The sequence below is a fragment of the Rhinolophus sinicus genome, chromosome 3, assembly GCF_057876585.1.
Source record: "Rhinolophus sinicus isolate RSI-liver-muscle chromosome 3, RSI-T2T, whole genome shotgun sequence".
Classification (NCBI taxonomy): Eukaryota; Metazoa; Chordata; class Mammalia; order Chiroptera; family Rhinolophidae; genus Rhinolophus; species Rhinolophus sinicus.
The window spans coordinates 49,188,197-49,204,856 of NC_142503.1; the positions used below are offsets into that span (position 1 = coordinate 49,188,197).

At 41.1% G+C, this 16,660-nt stretch overlaps 1 protein-coding gene across 1 annotated transcript; it reads left to right on the plus strand.

The window, feature by feature from the left end:
* The first annotated feature begins 3,846 nt into the window (after window positions 1–3,846).
* On the plus strand, window positions 3,847–8,968 carry S100Z (S100 calcium binding protein Z). The gene is made up of 2 exons (XM_019728226.3): window positions 3,847–5,382; window positions 7,797–8,968. Exons 1-2 carry the CDS (start codon window positions 5,242–5,244, stop codon window positions 7,971–7,973), a joined length of 318 nt encoding a protein of 105 aa, XP_019583785.3. The 5' UTR covers window positions 3,847–5,241; the 3' UTR covers window positions 7,974–8,968.
* Window positions 8,969–16,660: the final 7,692 nt, after the last annotated feature.

The window sequence follows — 16,660 nt, forward strand, 5'->3', positions numbered from 1 at the left end:
ATGAAAATCTCCAGCACTCCCAAAAGTTTCCTCCTGCCCTTTTGCCCTCCTTCCCTCTCACCCCACATAATTATTTTAGATTCATCCATGTCATTGCTATGAAAATGATGGAACATTTGAATCAGGTTACATAAAAAGACAAAAACTGGAAACTTTTGAATGAGGCCATTTGGCCTCTCCTATGACTCCGGCCTTAGCCCCAGAGGCAGACCCTTCTGGGAATTCATGGCAGGCTCAAGGACCCTGGGCTGTCCTCAGCCTAAGAGGGTATCAGTCATGTCCCACTGATATGATGACTTATTTTTTGCATATGTTCTTTCTTTCAGGCTCCGTAGTCAAAGCCACTTTGAAACAGATATACTCTTAGCTCCCACCTGTGGATTTGTACTAGCTTTTTATCCTCTAAAATAGCCATTACTTTTAAACTCTCCCAATCTGGTATTTCTACTTGTCTGATTCTTTGCACACTATCTTGGGTGCGAAGTTGTACCAGTTAGCCTTAAGGGTTATGACTCTTGCCAGAAAGGGAAAAGTACAACTGTAATAATTAATAGAGCAAATAATCCGCTCCTGGAGGACCCTCCTGTTGTATAAACAGTCGTATCTCCCCACAAGCCCTGGGATTTCGTCACCTGTAAATTTGCGTCCGTAGCCTGACAGGGTCCTAGTTAGCCTTTTGACATTATCTTTGTGTTTGAAATGCTTGTGGAGGACAGAGTCTGGAGCTGGCTTGCATCATAGATAGGCCCCTGAAGAAGAGTCAGTCAAACAATTTCAAATGTGTTCTGGGGATTAGAGGGCTTTCAGATGCAGTCCCACAGCCTGACACTAAGGGGCAGCATGTACCAAAGGAAACATCTAGCTCTGCTTTTAAAGCCAAGCAGAAACCAAGCGGAACCCCTACCTTGCTTTTAAACCCCAAGAACAAAGCCACATTCTCATCTCTCGATCAGATTACCACATTACAATTTTTTTATTTAAGTATAACTCACTTATATTAGTTTCAGGTGTACATCATGGCGATTTAATATTTATATATATATTATGAAGTGATCACCACCTTCTTACCTTGTGTCACCACACAAAGTTATTACAGTATTATTGACTATATTCTCTACACTGATATTAATATAGAGACTATATTCTCTATACTTCAACTGATATTCCCTGTGACTTATTTATTTTATAACCGGAAGTTTGTATCTCTTAATCCCCTTCACTTATTTCACCCATCCCTCTGGCAACCACCAAGTTCTTTGTATCTATGAATCTGTTTCTGTTTTGTTTGTTTGCCTGTTTTGTTTTTTAGATTCCACATATAAGTGAAATCATATTGTACTTGTCTTTCTCTGCCTGACTTATTTCACTTACCGTAATACCCTCCCTGTCCATCCATGTTGTCACAAACGAGAAGATTTAATTCTTTTTTATAGCTGAGTAGTCCATTTAAAAATATATAAATATCACATCTTCTTTATTCATTCATCATTCAATGGACACTTAGGTTGCTTCCATATCTTGGCTATTGCAAATAATGTTGTAATGAACATAGGGATGCATATGTCTACAGCATTACAATTTTAAATATCTATTAAGAGTTTTGCCTGCCAATAGAATTCTCCAATTAAATTAATTTGTGGTTGAATATGACTTAAATACAATATTGCTGAGACCCATCCATTCTGTAAGACTCAACCATTTCAGTATATTTATAACATCAGCAGCTTACCCTGATAATACTTAGTTCCAAATACAAACTATATTCTTTTTCTTTTTTAAAAGATTTTATTGGGGAAGGGGAACAGGACTTTATTGGGAAACAATGTGTACTTCCAGGACTTTTTTCCAAGTCAAGTTGTTGTGCTTTCAGTCTTAGTTGTGGAGGGCGCAGCTCAGCTCCAGGTCCAGTTGCCATTGCTAGTTGCAGGGGGCGCAGCCCACCATCCCTTGTGGGAGTCAAGGAATCGAACTGGCAACCTTGTGGTTGAGAGCCCACTGGCTGCCTTTGAACCGGCAGCCTTCAGACTGGCAGCCTTCAGAGCCAGGAGCATGGAGCCCCAACCGCCTGAGCCACCGGGCCTGCCCTCTTTATATTCTTTTAAATGATTATTCCCTCTCTCTCTCTGTCTTCCCTTGAAGCAAATTTTTTTGTGTGGAGTAAAGGCAATCAAACAATTCCTTAGACAGTTAAACTAGGCTAACTTTAATTCTTTGGAGATCTTACAATTTCCCTCTCTGAGTCATTTACTCATTAATCCATCTATCAGCAAAGATTTCTGAGCATTTCCACTATATGCTTGATCCTCTGCTAATGCTGTGGAATGCAAAGATGAACCAGGCATCAATTCTGTCATCACGGAACTCATTCTAAGTCTGGAGAGTGAAGAATGTATGGGCAGAAAAAAATAGTGATTACAGGAATGTATGATAAATGCAATGATAAAAAGATAAGACGATGCTCCAGGAGATAAGAAAGGACTGAGGTGGAGGTTGGGGAGTTGGAAAGAGTGTAGGAAAACTTCCAAGAGGAGATATTTGAACTGAGCCTCAAGGAGTAGACAGAATTAGCATTTCAGGTAGTGGGCCCACAACGTGCCAAGGCAAGGAAGAATGAGAGAATACAATATTTTGATCAGTTTGTAGGCAGGGTCAGACCTTTGAATGCCTAGGAGTGTGGGTGTTTATTTTTGTTTTATATAAACTACTCTGACAGTGGAACGCAGATCAGAGTGAAGGGAGTAGATAGCAAGTAGAGAGCAGTAAGGAAGCTATTACAGTCATAGAGACCAAAAATGATGAAGTTCTGTAGGTGGTAAAGAATGGAGAGAAATGGATGAGTTCAACTAATATTTAAAATTAGTGCCAGAAGCCGGGTGATGGGTGGAATTGGATGACTGAGTTCGTCAGTACAGCAGGAGGCACAGGTTTGGGTGGGATAGGTTTTGCTTTGGTCCTAATTGAGTTTGAGAAGCTTGTGGGACACTCCTGTAGGGATGGGGGTCCAGCAGACAGTTAGGTGGTTTTGGAGCCTAGCAAAAAGACCTGAGCCAAAATATATGATTTGGGGAGTGATTGAAATTATAGGAGTAGCTGGGATTTCACCTGAGGGGAACAATGTTTAAGAGTTGGAGAGGGGAAAATGCATTCAGAATTGAGGAGACCCAGAAAACTTCGGTCACATAACAGTAGGGATGTTCTTGGACAGGAAGATGCAACAAAAAAAGATGTTGATGTTCCCTGCATTCTATATATTTCACACAACCCCAATAAAAGTGGCAACAAGATTTGCTCCCAGGGCATGTTTTTCTGTCATGTTTACATAGGGCCTGGCAGAACATAAGTGCCTGATACATATTTCTTGACTCTATGTGGGTACATTCATCCAGTGGAATGATCTGCAACTTTAATGAAGAATGGGGTAGATCTATATGTGTTGATATAGCAAGATTTCTAAGGTATATATTAAGTAAAAAGAAAACAAGGTGTATACATATTGATGGTGTTTATGTATATGTATGTTTAGGGATACATATGAAATATTATATATAATTATATAAATTATGTACATATATTTTTTTGTAAGGACAGTAATAGTTGACATATTTGTAGCACTTACTATGTTCCAGGTGCATATTTTAACTCGTTTAATCCTTTCTGTTGGGGAGGTCCTACTGTTATCCCATTTATACAGATTGAGAAATTGAGCCACAGAGTGGTAAATGACTAGCCCCAAATCACACAACTAGTTAGTAGCAGAGGTGAGAGTTGAAGCCAGGCAGTCTGTGCTTTTCACACCATAATACTGCCTCTCATGCAGGAAAGGGTTAACGGGGGGGGGGGGACTAGGGTGGGGAATGGTGCAGAGAGAATTTTATTTCATACTCTTGAGCATTCAAAATATTATTGTTTTACCATATGCGTTATTACTTTAATACAAAAAAAACTAACAAAAATATTTTTGAGAATTGGGCTTTAGGTAAACAGTGAGAATGTCCCCAAGGTCCTTGAAGGGAGGTTTTGATGGTGTCCAGGTGGTAAGAGAGAGGGGGATGGGCTGGTTGAAGATCTATCCCAACATGCTTGTTGAAAGGCAATAAAAAGGAGATACCGGTTTGCTTTTCATACAGTTAAATTTCAGTTCTGAGAGGACAGGCACGATGGCCAATTCCTGGGTTTGTTTTTTCCAGTGACTCTTTGTTAAGTGTCTCTCACTTCGAAATCCCCTCTCCCCTCCTTGGATTCCTGCATACACACCTACTCTGGGCTTTATTCTATTTCAGTTCTTTTGACTAGGCAAGTATATTCCTGTAGCTGAAAAAGTTAAAATAAGTTGAAAGTGTGTAAATGAGAAATCTTCCTCCCAACCACGCTGTTCCACCCTCTTTCCCCCTTGCCTCTTATAGCTACCACTTTTATTACTGTCATATGTATCCTGTCAATAACTCTTTACTCAAATGCCAAGTATATACGCATATATATTCTTATTTTTATTTCTTTCTTACACATCCAGGATCCTGCTTTGAACCTTTCTAAATTGCCACACAGGGAGCTTCCTCATTGTTTTTTTATAGCTGCACAAGTGTCCATTGGGTTAGTTTAACTAGTCTGCTCTGAGTTTTTCCCCTTGAGCTTCCTATTGGCTTTGCTGAGCAGTCTCCAAGTTTGAGCCAGAGTTTTTTCTTTGTTCCTCTATTGTTAGAGGCCCCCCGCCCCATCAACTTCCTAGCAACTGACACATTTCTACTCCCCATGATGAGAGAGCGCTGAAGGCTTCCTTTTTCCTTCTCTTTGCCTTCTCATCTAATACCCACAATGGGCACCAATCCTCCTCAATGGCCCTTGGGGCAGCAGCTCACATCTGTTCCTTCTGATGATTAAAAACAGGCACAGAGGCACTTCCACCTGAATCTCTTGTCACAGGTAATTTTCATCTTGGGAACGGATGTGCCAAGGTGGAACCCCGAGTATAAATGCATATAATTTAGTTGTAAACACCTGTTGATGGAGCCGCGTATTGGCTGAACAGGTATGAAGTTAGGTATCTTCTTCTCTTTTTGCTAATCTTTAACCTGTGTTTTAATATGACTCTATATTTGTTTTCTGATTGCTAACTTATGAACACGTAATATTTGTAATACTATTCTGTTTTAATAAAACTGTTGGTGTTTCCCCACCTGCTTTTTTTGAATAAGTCCCTGAGTTTGGTGGCCTGTTACTGGAGTGGTCAGTTCTGCTGCCAACATGCCCACCCAGCTAGAGATGGCCTTGGACACCAGGCTTAGAATCTTCCACCAGTACTCTTGCAAGGAAGGGGACAGATTCAAGCTCAGCAAAGGGGACTTGAAGATGCTCCTGCAGCGAGAGCTCACGGACTTCCTCTTGGTGAGTCCTAGATTTTCTGCCCTATTCAGTCACGGTTGGATGAGGTACACATCCAGGGACAGCCTCTGTGTACATAGTCTCCTATGATTCTGCCACAGACAAAGTATAATTTATTTTGAGATTCAAAATACAGGGGAAGCAAACACGAGAGACTTTTGTGTTCTGTGTACGTCCACATGTGCCCTTTGTCATGTTGCCTGTGGTTAGGGTTTCTAAGTGTTGGAAATTATATTTGAGGCTCCCATCAATTCTTCAACATCCTGGTGCAGCAATCAAAGGGATAGCTAGCTGATCGAAGTTATGTAGCTAGTAACTATAACTATAGTTGTAGCTAGTTACACTAGTTGTCCCTGGAGCTTTGTCCAGTTGTCTGTAAATTAATATTGTTGAATGGACCACAAATGAAACCTGGGTACTTTATGCTGTGGTAACAATTTTCTAGTGAATGACAAATACTTAGAGAGCTTTGTCAGCCAAGCACAAGCTGATTGAGATTGACTGAAGGGGTGTGTCAGGCCAATGACCAGGAGGGGAGCAAACAGATCCACATCTCAGAATAGCCAGGAGTCCCAGAAATCTACACATGAAACCTTATGGTGGAGTGTTTGGGGCCTCCTCTGAGGAAAACACTTCACTCTGCTGTTTATGGAGTGTCCTCGGATTGACTTGAACACAAGGTTCTACTCTTGCATGATGATATTCTGTCCAAACACTGTATAGAGACTATAGTGATTGTTATTTCAACACTCTTTTCTCCCCACCCTTCATGGGAAGAACTTAAAGTAAAAATTTTGTAACATAGTAATTCTTTCTTTTTTAAGGAACTTTGTTTTGTAATCCAAAAAATTTTTGTTTTATTTGTATTACATTGATAGAGCAAATGGTAATTTTTTTTGCCAGAACTTTATTTAATTGAAGTATAATTGACATATAGCATTATATTAGTTTCAGGTATACAGCATAATGATTCAATATTTGTATATATTGTGAAATGATGACCACAAAAAGTCTAGTTACCATCTGTCACCATACATAGGTACAAAAGTTTTTCCTTGTAATGAGGACTTTTAAGATGTAGTCCAGGGGTGTCCAAACTTTTTTCAACGTTTTTCACCAAGGGCCATATGCGGTAAAATACACAAACAGCCACGCCACTCACTCGAGGTGAAGTATGTATTGCCTCACCTGGTTTATTTAAGTAAACTAAATATATTTTTGGAATTTGCTGCGGGCCAATAAAAAATGGATCGTGGGTCGCAGTTTGGACACCCCTGGTCTAGTCTCTCAGCAACTTTCAAATATGCAATACAGTATTATTAACTATAGTCACCATGCTGTATATTAACATAGTAATGCTTCACAATACCATTTAGTGATTTTAGGAGTCCCCAGGAACTTTTTTTTTCCAGAGGCCCTTTGGCTACTGTATTATATAATAACATTGAGAATAAAAGGCTCCATCGGTCAAACTTGGCACGTTGATTTATTCAAGTGAAATTTATCATTGTTTTTAATCAAGTTGCTTTTGATCGTTTCAGTTTAAGTTTCCAATCATTTAATGGTTGGCAGCTAATGAGAGGGCAGTAGGGAATTCCTGGAGGAAATGAACTATTTCTGGAAACATTTCTCACCAACCAGTAATCATAGGAAAGGTGGATGCTTCAGAGTCCCACCCCTTCTGTACCCTGATCTCCTCTGTGGGCCCTTGCTTTCCTGCCCACTGTAAAATGCAGTCATTCATAAAAGAACTGCCTTTTATTGGCTGCCTCTTTTTTGTGTCAGGTGTTGTGCTCAGGTAGGCTGCCCGATAAAATATTGTATGTCCCACGCAATATACTAAAAAAGTATTCATTGTTCACCTGAAATTCACATTTAACTCGGCATCCTATATTTTTATTTGCTAAATATAGGAACCTGGTGCTAAGTACTTTTAAAACTTGTGGGGAGATATTAGTCTCCTCATGTTGTATATAAGGGAATTAAAAAATGTTCAGTGATTTGCTCAAAGTCCCATTGTTGGTAAATGGTAGAGCTACTCACTATCCCTTTTTGGCAGCAAAACTTCCTCCTTTCCAGGTCCCCTCCCCCCCCAACCCTCCACCCCATGTCTTGGCTCTTGACCTGTGAGGTGTAGTAAATGCATTTTCAGCATTAGCCGCTCATTTTGATGAGCTGCTGTTTGATTTTCTTGGTCTTTAGGTCTGAGCCAGAATTATTTGGCCCTGGTGCAGAGGGCTAGACTCACTTAGAATCTGTGCCTGGTTCAAACCTACCTGCAAATAGCCTCTTGGAAATTGTCCTTAGGTACTAAAAATGGAAATTAAAACTTTAATATAAATAAAAGGAAGATGCAATTTCACTGGTCACCATAAACCTCAAAGCCTGGGAGTTAGACATTTTCCTTTTCCTTTTAGCTCCAAAAGGACCCCCAGATGGTTGATAAGATAGTGCTGGACTTGGATGCCAATAAGGACAACAAAGTGGATTTTGATGAATTTGTGATCATGGTGGCAGCTCTGACAGTTGCTCGTAATGATTACTTTGTAGAACAATTGAAGAAGAAAGAGATGTTAAGTAGTAAGCAAATCTAAAGGCAGAAATAGATCCAAAGTTATTTACTTACTGTTCATCTATATCCTCTAGATCTATACAGTAATGTTGTTTATAGATATAATATACATGTAATGATGCTAGTATTAAATGATATAGACCTTAACATACTGACTTTAAATAAATAATCCAAATCTTATATGCCCTACTTGAAATTTCTTATTAAAGATGTTATATGTGTTTTTGATTGTCAGAGAGCATCACAAAAATTTAGCTACTTTCAAATGAAACTAGAACTTAGCAAATGTCTAAGACAGACAGTCATTTTCCTTAAATTGTACTTTGAACTTCTCATCCTATTATATTAAAGAAATTAAGTGATTTGGCTTCTAATGGAAGAAACTATAAGCAGAAAAGCTGATAAATAGAAGTGTTGGCTTTTGAGTGAGTTCAGTCAAGAAAGGGATAGATTCAGGACGAGGTGCTCAAGTCAAGCGAGCTGAGCCAGCCGCTCTTGGGGGCTGGTGTACAAATACTTTTCCTTGCCTCTTGGGTCATGTAATTCTGAGGCAAGTGTTTTACATCAGTTCCCAGTGCTTCCCCTGGGGTTAAGCTTCAGTTGCCCCTGGAGATGCTGGCTTGATATAGCACCTTTTCTGGGCTACCTTCCCTTCCTTGTCTCACTATATAACCCTCATCCTGTGCGTCCTGCATCTCTCAAATAAATGACTTGCATGCAAATCCTTGTCTCAGGGTCTGCTTCAGAAGGAACCCAAACGGTGGCAGATCTTTTGGAAAATTTAAGAAATGGAGTGGCATGATCATATTTATACTTTTAAATGCTTACCCCAGCTACTGTGTGAAGTTAAGAGGCCATTGCTGTGGTCTGGGAGAGAGCTGACGGTGTCTCAAGCCAGGATTTGAGCAATGAAGATGAAGAGAAGTGTTTCATTTGTTAGGTGTTGTGGAGGTGGGAATGATGGGACTTGCCGATGGAGTGGTAATGAAGTGTAAGAAAGAGAGTAGTCCAGGATGATAGGGCAGTCGTTGTGATGGTCTATCTGATATCCGTTCTACTATCTTCCATATGTCAGAACCCTGATTTGTGCATGTGCCCAGCCAAAAAGCTGTATTTCCCAGCTCTTCTGGCAACTGAGGTGGGCTTGAAACACAGTTCTGGACAATGAGAAATAAGCAGAAGTTGGTTGGGAACGTCTGGGGTATTTTGCTCTTTCCACATAGGCTCTATGCCTTCTACCTTGTTAACTCCTTCCTTTTCCTTCCATTAGAATGTGGATGTGAGGCTGGAGGTAGGGCTGCCGTCTTGCAACCATGAGGACAATGCGGGAAAAAGATATTGTTATCATTGAGGAGCCACTGCACAGCCCTAGTCTGCCTGCCTCTGGTCCTCTCGTTATGTGAAAAAAACAAACACAACTGCTCTCTGGTTAAGTTTGAGTCTGTTACATGCAGCCAAACACAATCTAATGTTTAGATTTTTGGTCAAGCAAAAAAATTGGAAAGACTGGAAGAAGAACAGCTTTAGTGTGGGGACATTGAGGGGGAATCAGTAGGACTGTTTGAGATGCCTATTGGTTATCCAAGTGGAGATATCACATGGATAGTTGGATATATGATCTAGTTCAGAGGCCAAGTTAAAGAGGGGACTGGAGATACAGATTTGGGACTCATTAGCATCTAGATGGTAGTAAGCCACAGGACTAGAGATCACTTAGGATGAGAATGCAGATGGAGAAGAAGAAAGGCCCGACAGTTAGCTCAGGAGAAAGGGGAGCCAGCAGATGATACAACAAAGGTGTGGCCAGGGAGATAAAAGGAAAACCAGGAGACAGTGGTGTTTTGGATGCCTAGAGAAGAAAGTATTTGAAAAAGGGAAGAGGGTGAAATCCACTGAGAGGAGGAGTAAATTGAGAATGGGGAACTGATCATTAGATTTGCCAAGATAAAAATCATTGGTAACATCCATGAACCTGATCAGAGTGATTTTGCTTACAAAAGTGCCTATCTGCCTTTCTGGCTGATAGTAGGTGCTCAAAAAATATTTGTTTAATTACCAAATGAAAGAACCTGCCAATTGTTGATTTTCTAGTGCTAAGAGCTGTCTTTTTTTTTTTTTTTTTTTTTTTTAAATAGAATAATATATTTTTGTCTTCCCCATGTCAATTCTAAGCAGATAAAACAGGGAGAATTTAGACATCAGAGCATTCAAGAGAAGAAATGTATATCCTTGGTATTACTTATTCGTGTCTCTTGAAAGGTTGGAGGAAAATGTGAGAAAAAAATTGAACACACATTTCAGAGGTGTTTAGGCTTTTTTTCTTACAAGAATCCACACCAATTATTCAGAGAAAGTCTGAGTATTTCTCAGTGGCGTTTAAACTTTCATTCAACTTGATTCAAAGTTTACTTATTTTAAATGGGTCACCAAATCATGAAATGTAAATCCAGGAATTTCCTCACATTCGATTAGGGGAAGGACATTCCCAACATAAGAGAAATAAATGGAAAAACAATGTTCATTTCATGGTGTTTCTAAAAATCGATCAAAAGTGAGGAAAAGCAATTTATGTGTCAAATTACATTTCAAATAAGTGAGAATTACATGATGTACCAAAACCTCTTTTCTAGTAAAGGAGAAACTTTCTTTTTCGTGTGTGCGTTAAGTACATACAATACATTTATAGGTGGCAAATTTGATTATTTCTTCTGCCCCAAGGCACGGGCCTTTGCATTTGCTGCGGTTTAAATCAACTTTGAACAACATTCAAAGGTCATCTCAGAATTAGCACATTCTGATGTGTAACATTTTCCCAATGTGGTCATCGGAAGACAAGGCTTATGGGAGACAGCAGCCGGGTCTGCTTGGGGCCCTGGGTTTGAGATGTGACTGATAGTACAAATAGCTAGAAAGCATTAAACAAAAACAAAACCTTTAAGTTTTAATTTTAACAACAAATTCCACCCCCGCTCCCCACCGAGAATAGTTGTGTCAAGAAAGGCTTTCCAGAAGCAGGAGCCTGGAGTCAAGTCTTTGATGAGACAAAGACATGGAGGAAAAGAGAAATGGGAAAAGTCATACAGATGTAAAGCAACATGACATGTTCAGGGGAATGCAGGTGGGGTGGGCACCCTCCAGTGTGGGTGTGGGAGAGTGGGTATGGCGCTGGAAAGGTAGACAGGACCCGGAATCAGAAAGGGCCTTGGGTGCTAATGTGAACCGTTTGAAATTTATCCTGAAGGTTATAAGAAATCATTGTAGGATTTTATGTATTTTTTCTTCTTATTTAGAGCAGTTTTGCTTATGTTTCTAAATATCTCCCTGAAATATTTAAATCTTTAAAGCAGTGGTTCTGATCCCTAATTTCACATTACACTCACCTGAGGTATTATTAAAAATACAGCCGAATACTCCACCCCACAAAGATTCTTATTCAGTTGGTCTGGGGATGGTCGCAGGCATCAGCATTTTTTTTTTTTTTTTTAAAACCGTCAGGTGATGCTAAATGCAACCCGGGTTGAAAATTACTGCTTTTATGGTGAATCACTTTTTCAAATAATCAGATCAACACCTGGCTGAGAAGTGTCTAGCGTAGCAGCTATTCCAACTTTAATGTGTATATGACTCACCCGGGGATCTGACTCTGTGTCACTAGGTCTGGGCTGGGGCGTGACATTCTGCATTCCTAACAAACTCCCAGATGATGTCCACAATGTGGATAGGAATGATCTCAATGCGAGGATGAATACCAAAGGCTAAGAAAATAGTACAGAGGTGTCATTTTGGAAGACGGTGCCTGTAAAATAGTTCTTGCTGGTACATTGCTCCATTTGGGAGAATATAAGACAACACAAGGATATCAGGCATGAAGATGGCCATGGAGAAGGGGGAGAAATCAGGGAAGAACATTTCCAGGGCCCTGGAAGGAAGGACTGCCACCAGAACAGCTCAGGTCAAAGGTCTTCAGCAAGTTATTTAACTTCTTTAAACCTCATGTCTCAAGTAGGGGCACTTTATTGAGCATTGGGATTCCCTGGTTCCATCCCAGTCCAAACAAATCAGAATGGAGAAGGAGGGTAGGTGAAAATCTACACTGGTAGCAAGCACTCTAGGTGATTATTATGCACCCTTAAGTTGCAGAACTAGAACTCTGATGGTTAAAATAAGATAGCAAGTGCCTGGAACATAGTAAGTGCTCAATAAGTGGCACCCATAGAGATGAAAATGGTGGCAATGGTGACAGGTGAACACCTCTGGTCCATCCTACATTCCACAGCACGTGGGTTTTATCCAACCTACTCTCTCCAGTTGGTGTCCACTGGAGATGTATGCCAGCTACCACAGGAAAAGGTTATTTTTCACCTTGACTTCTCCAACGTTTCTTTCCAAGAGGTGAAATGCTGTATGGTTGTTAAATACATGTTTTCAAAGAACATTTACTGGGATGGGATGTGTCTACGATATAACGTTAACTTTAAACAATAGGATGTTTGATATGGTACCAATTTGGTTTTTAAAAAGTGAGTTTTTAAGATATTTGTTTCTACGTGCAATTTTTCATTTGTCACAATCAAGAAAAAAAAGGGTGTTCTTCCAAGGGAACGTCTGTGGTGGGGTGGAAAGCAAACTTGCCTACAAAACACTTCCCTTTCTAGCTTTCGTTTTCAAGGGCCTGAGTCACTGAGGCAATTATGTGACGCCTCCAAGGAAAATGTCAAGAGCAAGAGAATTATCCCTGAGGAAAGGTTTTCCTTTGAGACTAAAAAGAAATTCCCTGAGCTCTGGAGGAAAGAGAGAGGTTGGTGGTCTCCAGAGGCATGCTGGCCTCAGAGCATTCACACAACCTCTCCCTAGAATCTTCTTCTAGTCCCTAACTTTTTCTCAGCCTCCCCACCTTCTTTGATATTTATCACCCGTTAGAGGCGGGTGCTCAGCTAAGGGTGCACTCTGGGTTTTTACCATCTCCTTTTACAAGTCTTAATCTTGTGTTCTCCAATTTTGTTTTGGAATGCAGCATCTATAGGCTTGAGGCCTCAGCCAAAATTCTGACATCCGGGTACATATACCCACAAATACGACGGGAAGAAAGATGTTCACCATGGATGGTGGTATTATAGATGATTTTAATGTTTTCTTTATACTTTTATCTAATTTCTGATGTTTCAATACTATCAGAAAAAGTGCTATGTTATTTATTTTTATTAGAGAATTCCTGTTACTCTAACTGTATATGTCTTACTCCTCCCTTATCCCACTCTGACCAACTAGAGTATCTTTTTCTCTGAGACCACTTCCCCAGACATGCTTTGCTCTTACCTCATCCTCCTTTGCACTGTCTTACTTTTCTTTCTCACCCTAGCACTCAGCAGAGCACCAACAAATCAGAGAAGTTAAGTATGCGCTTTTTGAAGTAAACCTATCGTGAGAATGCCAAGGATTTTCTTTGTTCACCTCATTACTATTATAAAGCTTTTCCACTGGGCCGTTATAGTGCCAACCAAATAACAGGGCCATCTGCCCCTTCATTGAGAGACAGCAAATTATCTTGTGCTGGTCCCTGGAGTTCCACAGGGATAAACAAGAAATTATCTTTTTAAAGGGGTTATTGGCAAACAGCCCTATATACAATTCCCAAAATGACAGAAATATGGTCATCAAATATTATCTAGTACCATCGAAGAACAATCGAAAGTTAAGGACCAAGAATATTTTAAAACCCCTGATGTATACCTAAGCAGTTTCAATTTGAGAGGCTCTTTTTTCACACATCACTAACATACAGTTACTATCTTGGGAAACGACTGCATTTTGTAAATTATGTGAGTGCATTGGCACTGGCCACAAATGCATCTGCCATTCCACTTAGTAGGTTGTATTGAAGACTTTTTTTTTAAGAATATAATTTAAAAACAAACAAGAAACATCCTGGGATTTCTTTTTTTTTTTTAAGGCGGGTGCAGCTCAAAGTGACCCATGTGGGGATAGAATTGCAACCTCGGTGTTATCAGCCCCACACTCTAACCAACGGAGCTAACTGGCCACCCCCTGGGATTTCTTTAAAAAAAAAAAAAATGCTGGTTGCTTCCCCCCCCTCCCCACTCCACCCACTCCTTCCCAGACACTGGCTGAGAAGTCTAAGATCAAGGTACCTGTCGATTCAGTTTCTGGTGAGACTGCTCTTCCTGGCTTGCAGATGGCTGTCTTCTCACTGTGTTCTCACAGACCTCTCTCTCTTCTTCTTCTTCTTATAAGGATACCAGTTCTATCGGATTAAGGCCCCATCCTGATGACCTTATCTACCCTTAATTGCCTCCAAATAGTCAGGACGGGGATGAGGGCTTCAACATTGGAATTTTGAGGGGACAAAATGCAGTCAGTCCAGGGGCAGCCGGATGGCTGAGTTGGTTAGAGGGCAAGATCTCAACCACAAGGTTGCCAGTTCAATTCCCACATAAGACGGTGGGCTGCGCCCCCTGCAACTAAAGATTGAAAACGGCGACTGGACTTGGAGCTGAGCTGCACCCTCCACAACTACACTGAAGGACAATGACTTGGAGCTGCAGTCTCTGAAGACTTGACTGGGGCCAGAGGATCCACTTCCATGTTGACTCATGAGGTTGTTGGCAGAAGGCTTCAGTTCCTTGCCACAAGGGCCTCTCCTTAAGGCTGCGCATGACTCTGGGGTCCCTAAGAGTGAGTGAGTAAAGAGGAAAAAAAGAGAAGTCATCGTGTTTTCTATAACCTAATATTAGAAGTGGCATCCATCACTTCTACCACATTCTATTGGTCACATGTGTACACACTAACCTTGGTACTATGTGGAAGGGGATTAGCAAAGGTGTGAACACTGGGAGGTGGGGATGATTACAGGCCATCTTGCAGGATCACTACCACAGCAGTAACCATAACCAGGGCTTCTTCCTTGTGAAGAGGGTGGGAAACTTCCCACGGGAGCCAGTGTAGCCCTCACTCACCCATCTTATTCCAGGAGCAACAGGCTTGGTGTACCATCTCCACATAAAATTGGAATTGACTTGTCATGTCAAAGGTATATATAGTTAAATTTAGCACTCTCTCTGTTGTCCTGAGTCTGTCCAACTCTTGCTTCTGTTGCATTTGTACAATTTACTCTCAACCTTCCATTTCCTCCAAGTACTAATTTTTTTTAAAAAAAGTTATAGATTTCTTCTTTATTACCCTCTTTAGACATTGTACGCTGCTTGTTGTCGGAAGAACTTAATGGCTGAGAGTAAGAAATCACTGAACACAAAGTTATATAAAAACATGCATGGGGGCCGGCCCGGTGGCTCAGGCGGTTAGAGCTCCGTGCTCCTAACTCCGAAGGCTGCCAGTTGGATTCCCACATGGGCCAGTGGGCTCTCAACCACAAAGTTGCCAGTTCAACTCCTCGACTCCTGGAAGGGGTGGTGGGCAGCGCCCCCTGCAACTAAGATTGAACACGGCACCTTGAGCTGAGCTGCCGCTGAGCTCCGGGATGGCTCAGTTGGTTGGAGTGCGCCCTCTCAACCACAAGGTTGCCGGTTCAACTCCCCCAAGGGCTGGTGGGTTGTGCCCCCTGCAACTAGAAAATGGCAACTGGACCTGGAGCTGAACTGCGCCCTCCACAACTAAGATTGAAAGGACAACAACTTGACTTGGAAAAAAGTCCTGGAAGTACACACTGTTCCCCAATAAAGTCCTGTTCCCCTCCCCCAATAAAATCTTAAAAAAACAAAACAAAAAAACATGCAGGTACCATCCTTTGGAAGTTCTGTAAATGAGTCCATGCAGAGTGTGTAATTGTGACATCCAGGCTGTAGAGACGAGTCTTGAGGTGAAAGTCACTGGGAGTGGCAGGAGATGCCTTAGGTTTATTACAGTAGAGAAGCATGTTCTTTCTGAAAAGAGATGATTAGAATTCACCTGGTGTCCTACTCTGAGACCCTGGCCTAATTGCAGATATTAGAGCAATAGAATTATCCAATCTGGTGAGTGACAAGTTCAGAGTTGGTGAATAATGGCCACGAGGATTGGGAAGGTGTGACGGTGCAGTCCTGGCTGCCAAATGGAAGTTGATCATACTCCAGGAAGACACTTTCATGTGTGTTTCACTGATAAGGGCATGTTCCCCAGGTAATGGGTTTTGGGGAAAAGATGAAAGTGGTAGTTGCATGATGGAGCTGGAAAGGACTGAGGGAGGAAGTGGGACTAAAGGTGCTTCAGCCCTTGCTCCACTGTCAGCTCCACTGCTGAGCTTCTTCAAAACCTATAAGAAGGCGCTGCATAATCTGACTATGAGATCTGGAGCGGAGGAGAGAGGCTCCAGAGAAAACCAAGCATACACTTGAACATCAAGACTTGAGAAACAGCCTAAGGGCCAGAGATGGGAAAAGGACAAAGTAGGTTCGTAGAACAAGAGAGAGAAGAGAGGGCTAGATGAGAAAGGTGCTGGAGAGAGAACAGGCTGGTGAAAGCCGCTTGTCAGTCTCTTCTCAAGATACTAAGTTTCCAAAAGAAGGAAGTAGAGTTTGCTTTTCAAAATAGAAAAGAAAAGATTCCCCCTGCAGGGTTGCAAAGCTATCTGGCTTATGCAGTTTCTTTTCTTAGAAATTTCCATAGTAAATACAAAGATTAGGTATTCTCTCTCCCAGCTTCCTGTCTTTAATTTCCTTGTTGTTGCTGATCCTCTGAATGTTTTCTCCTTGACTT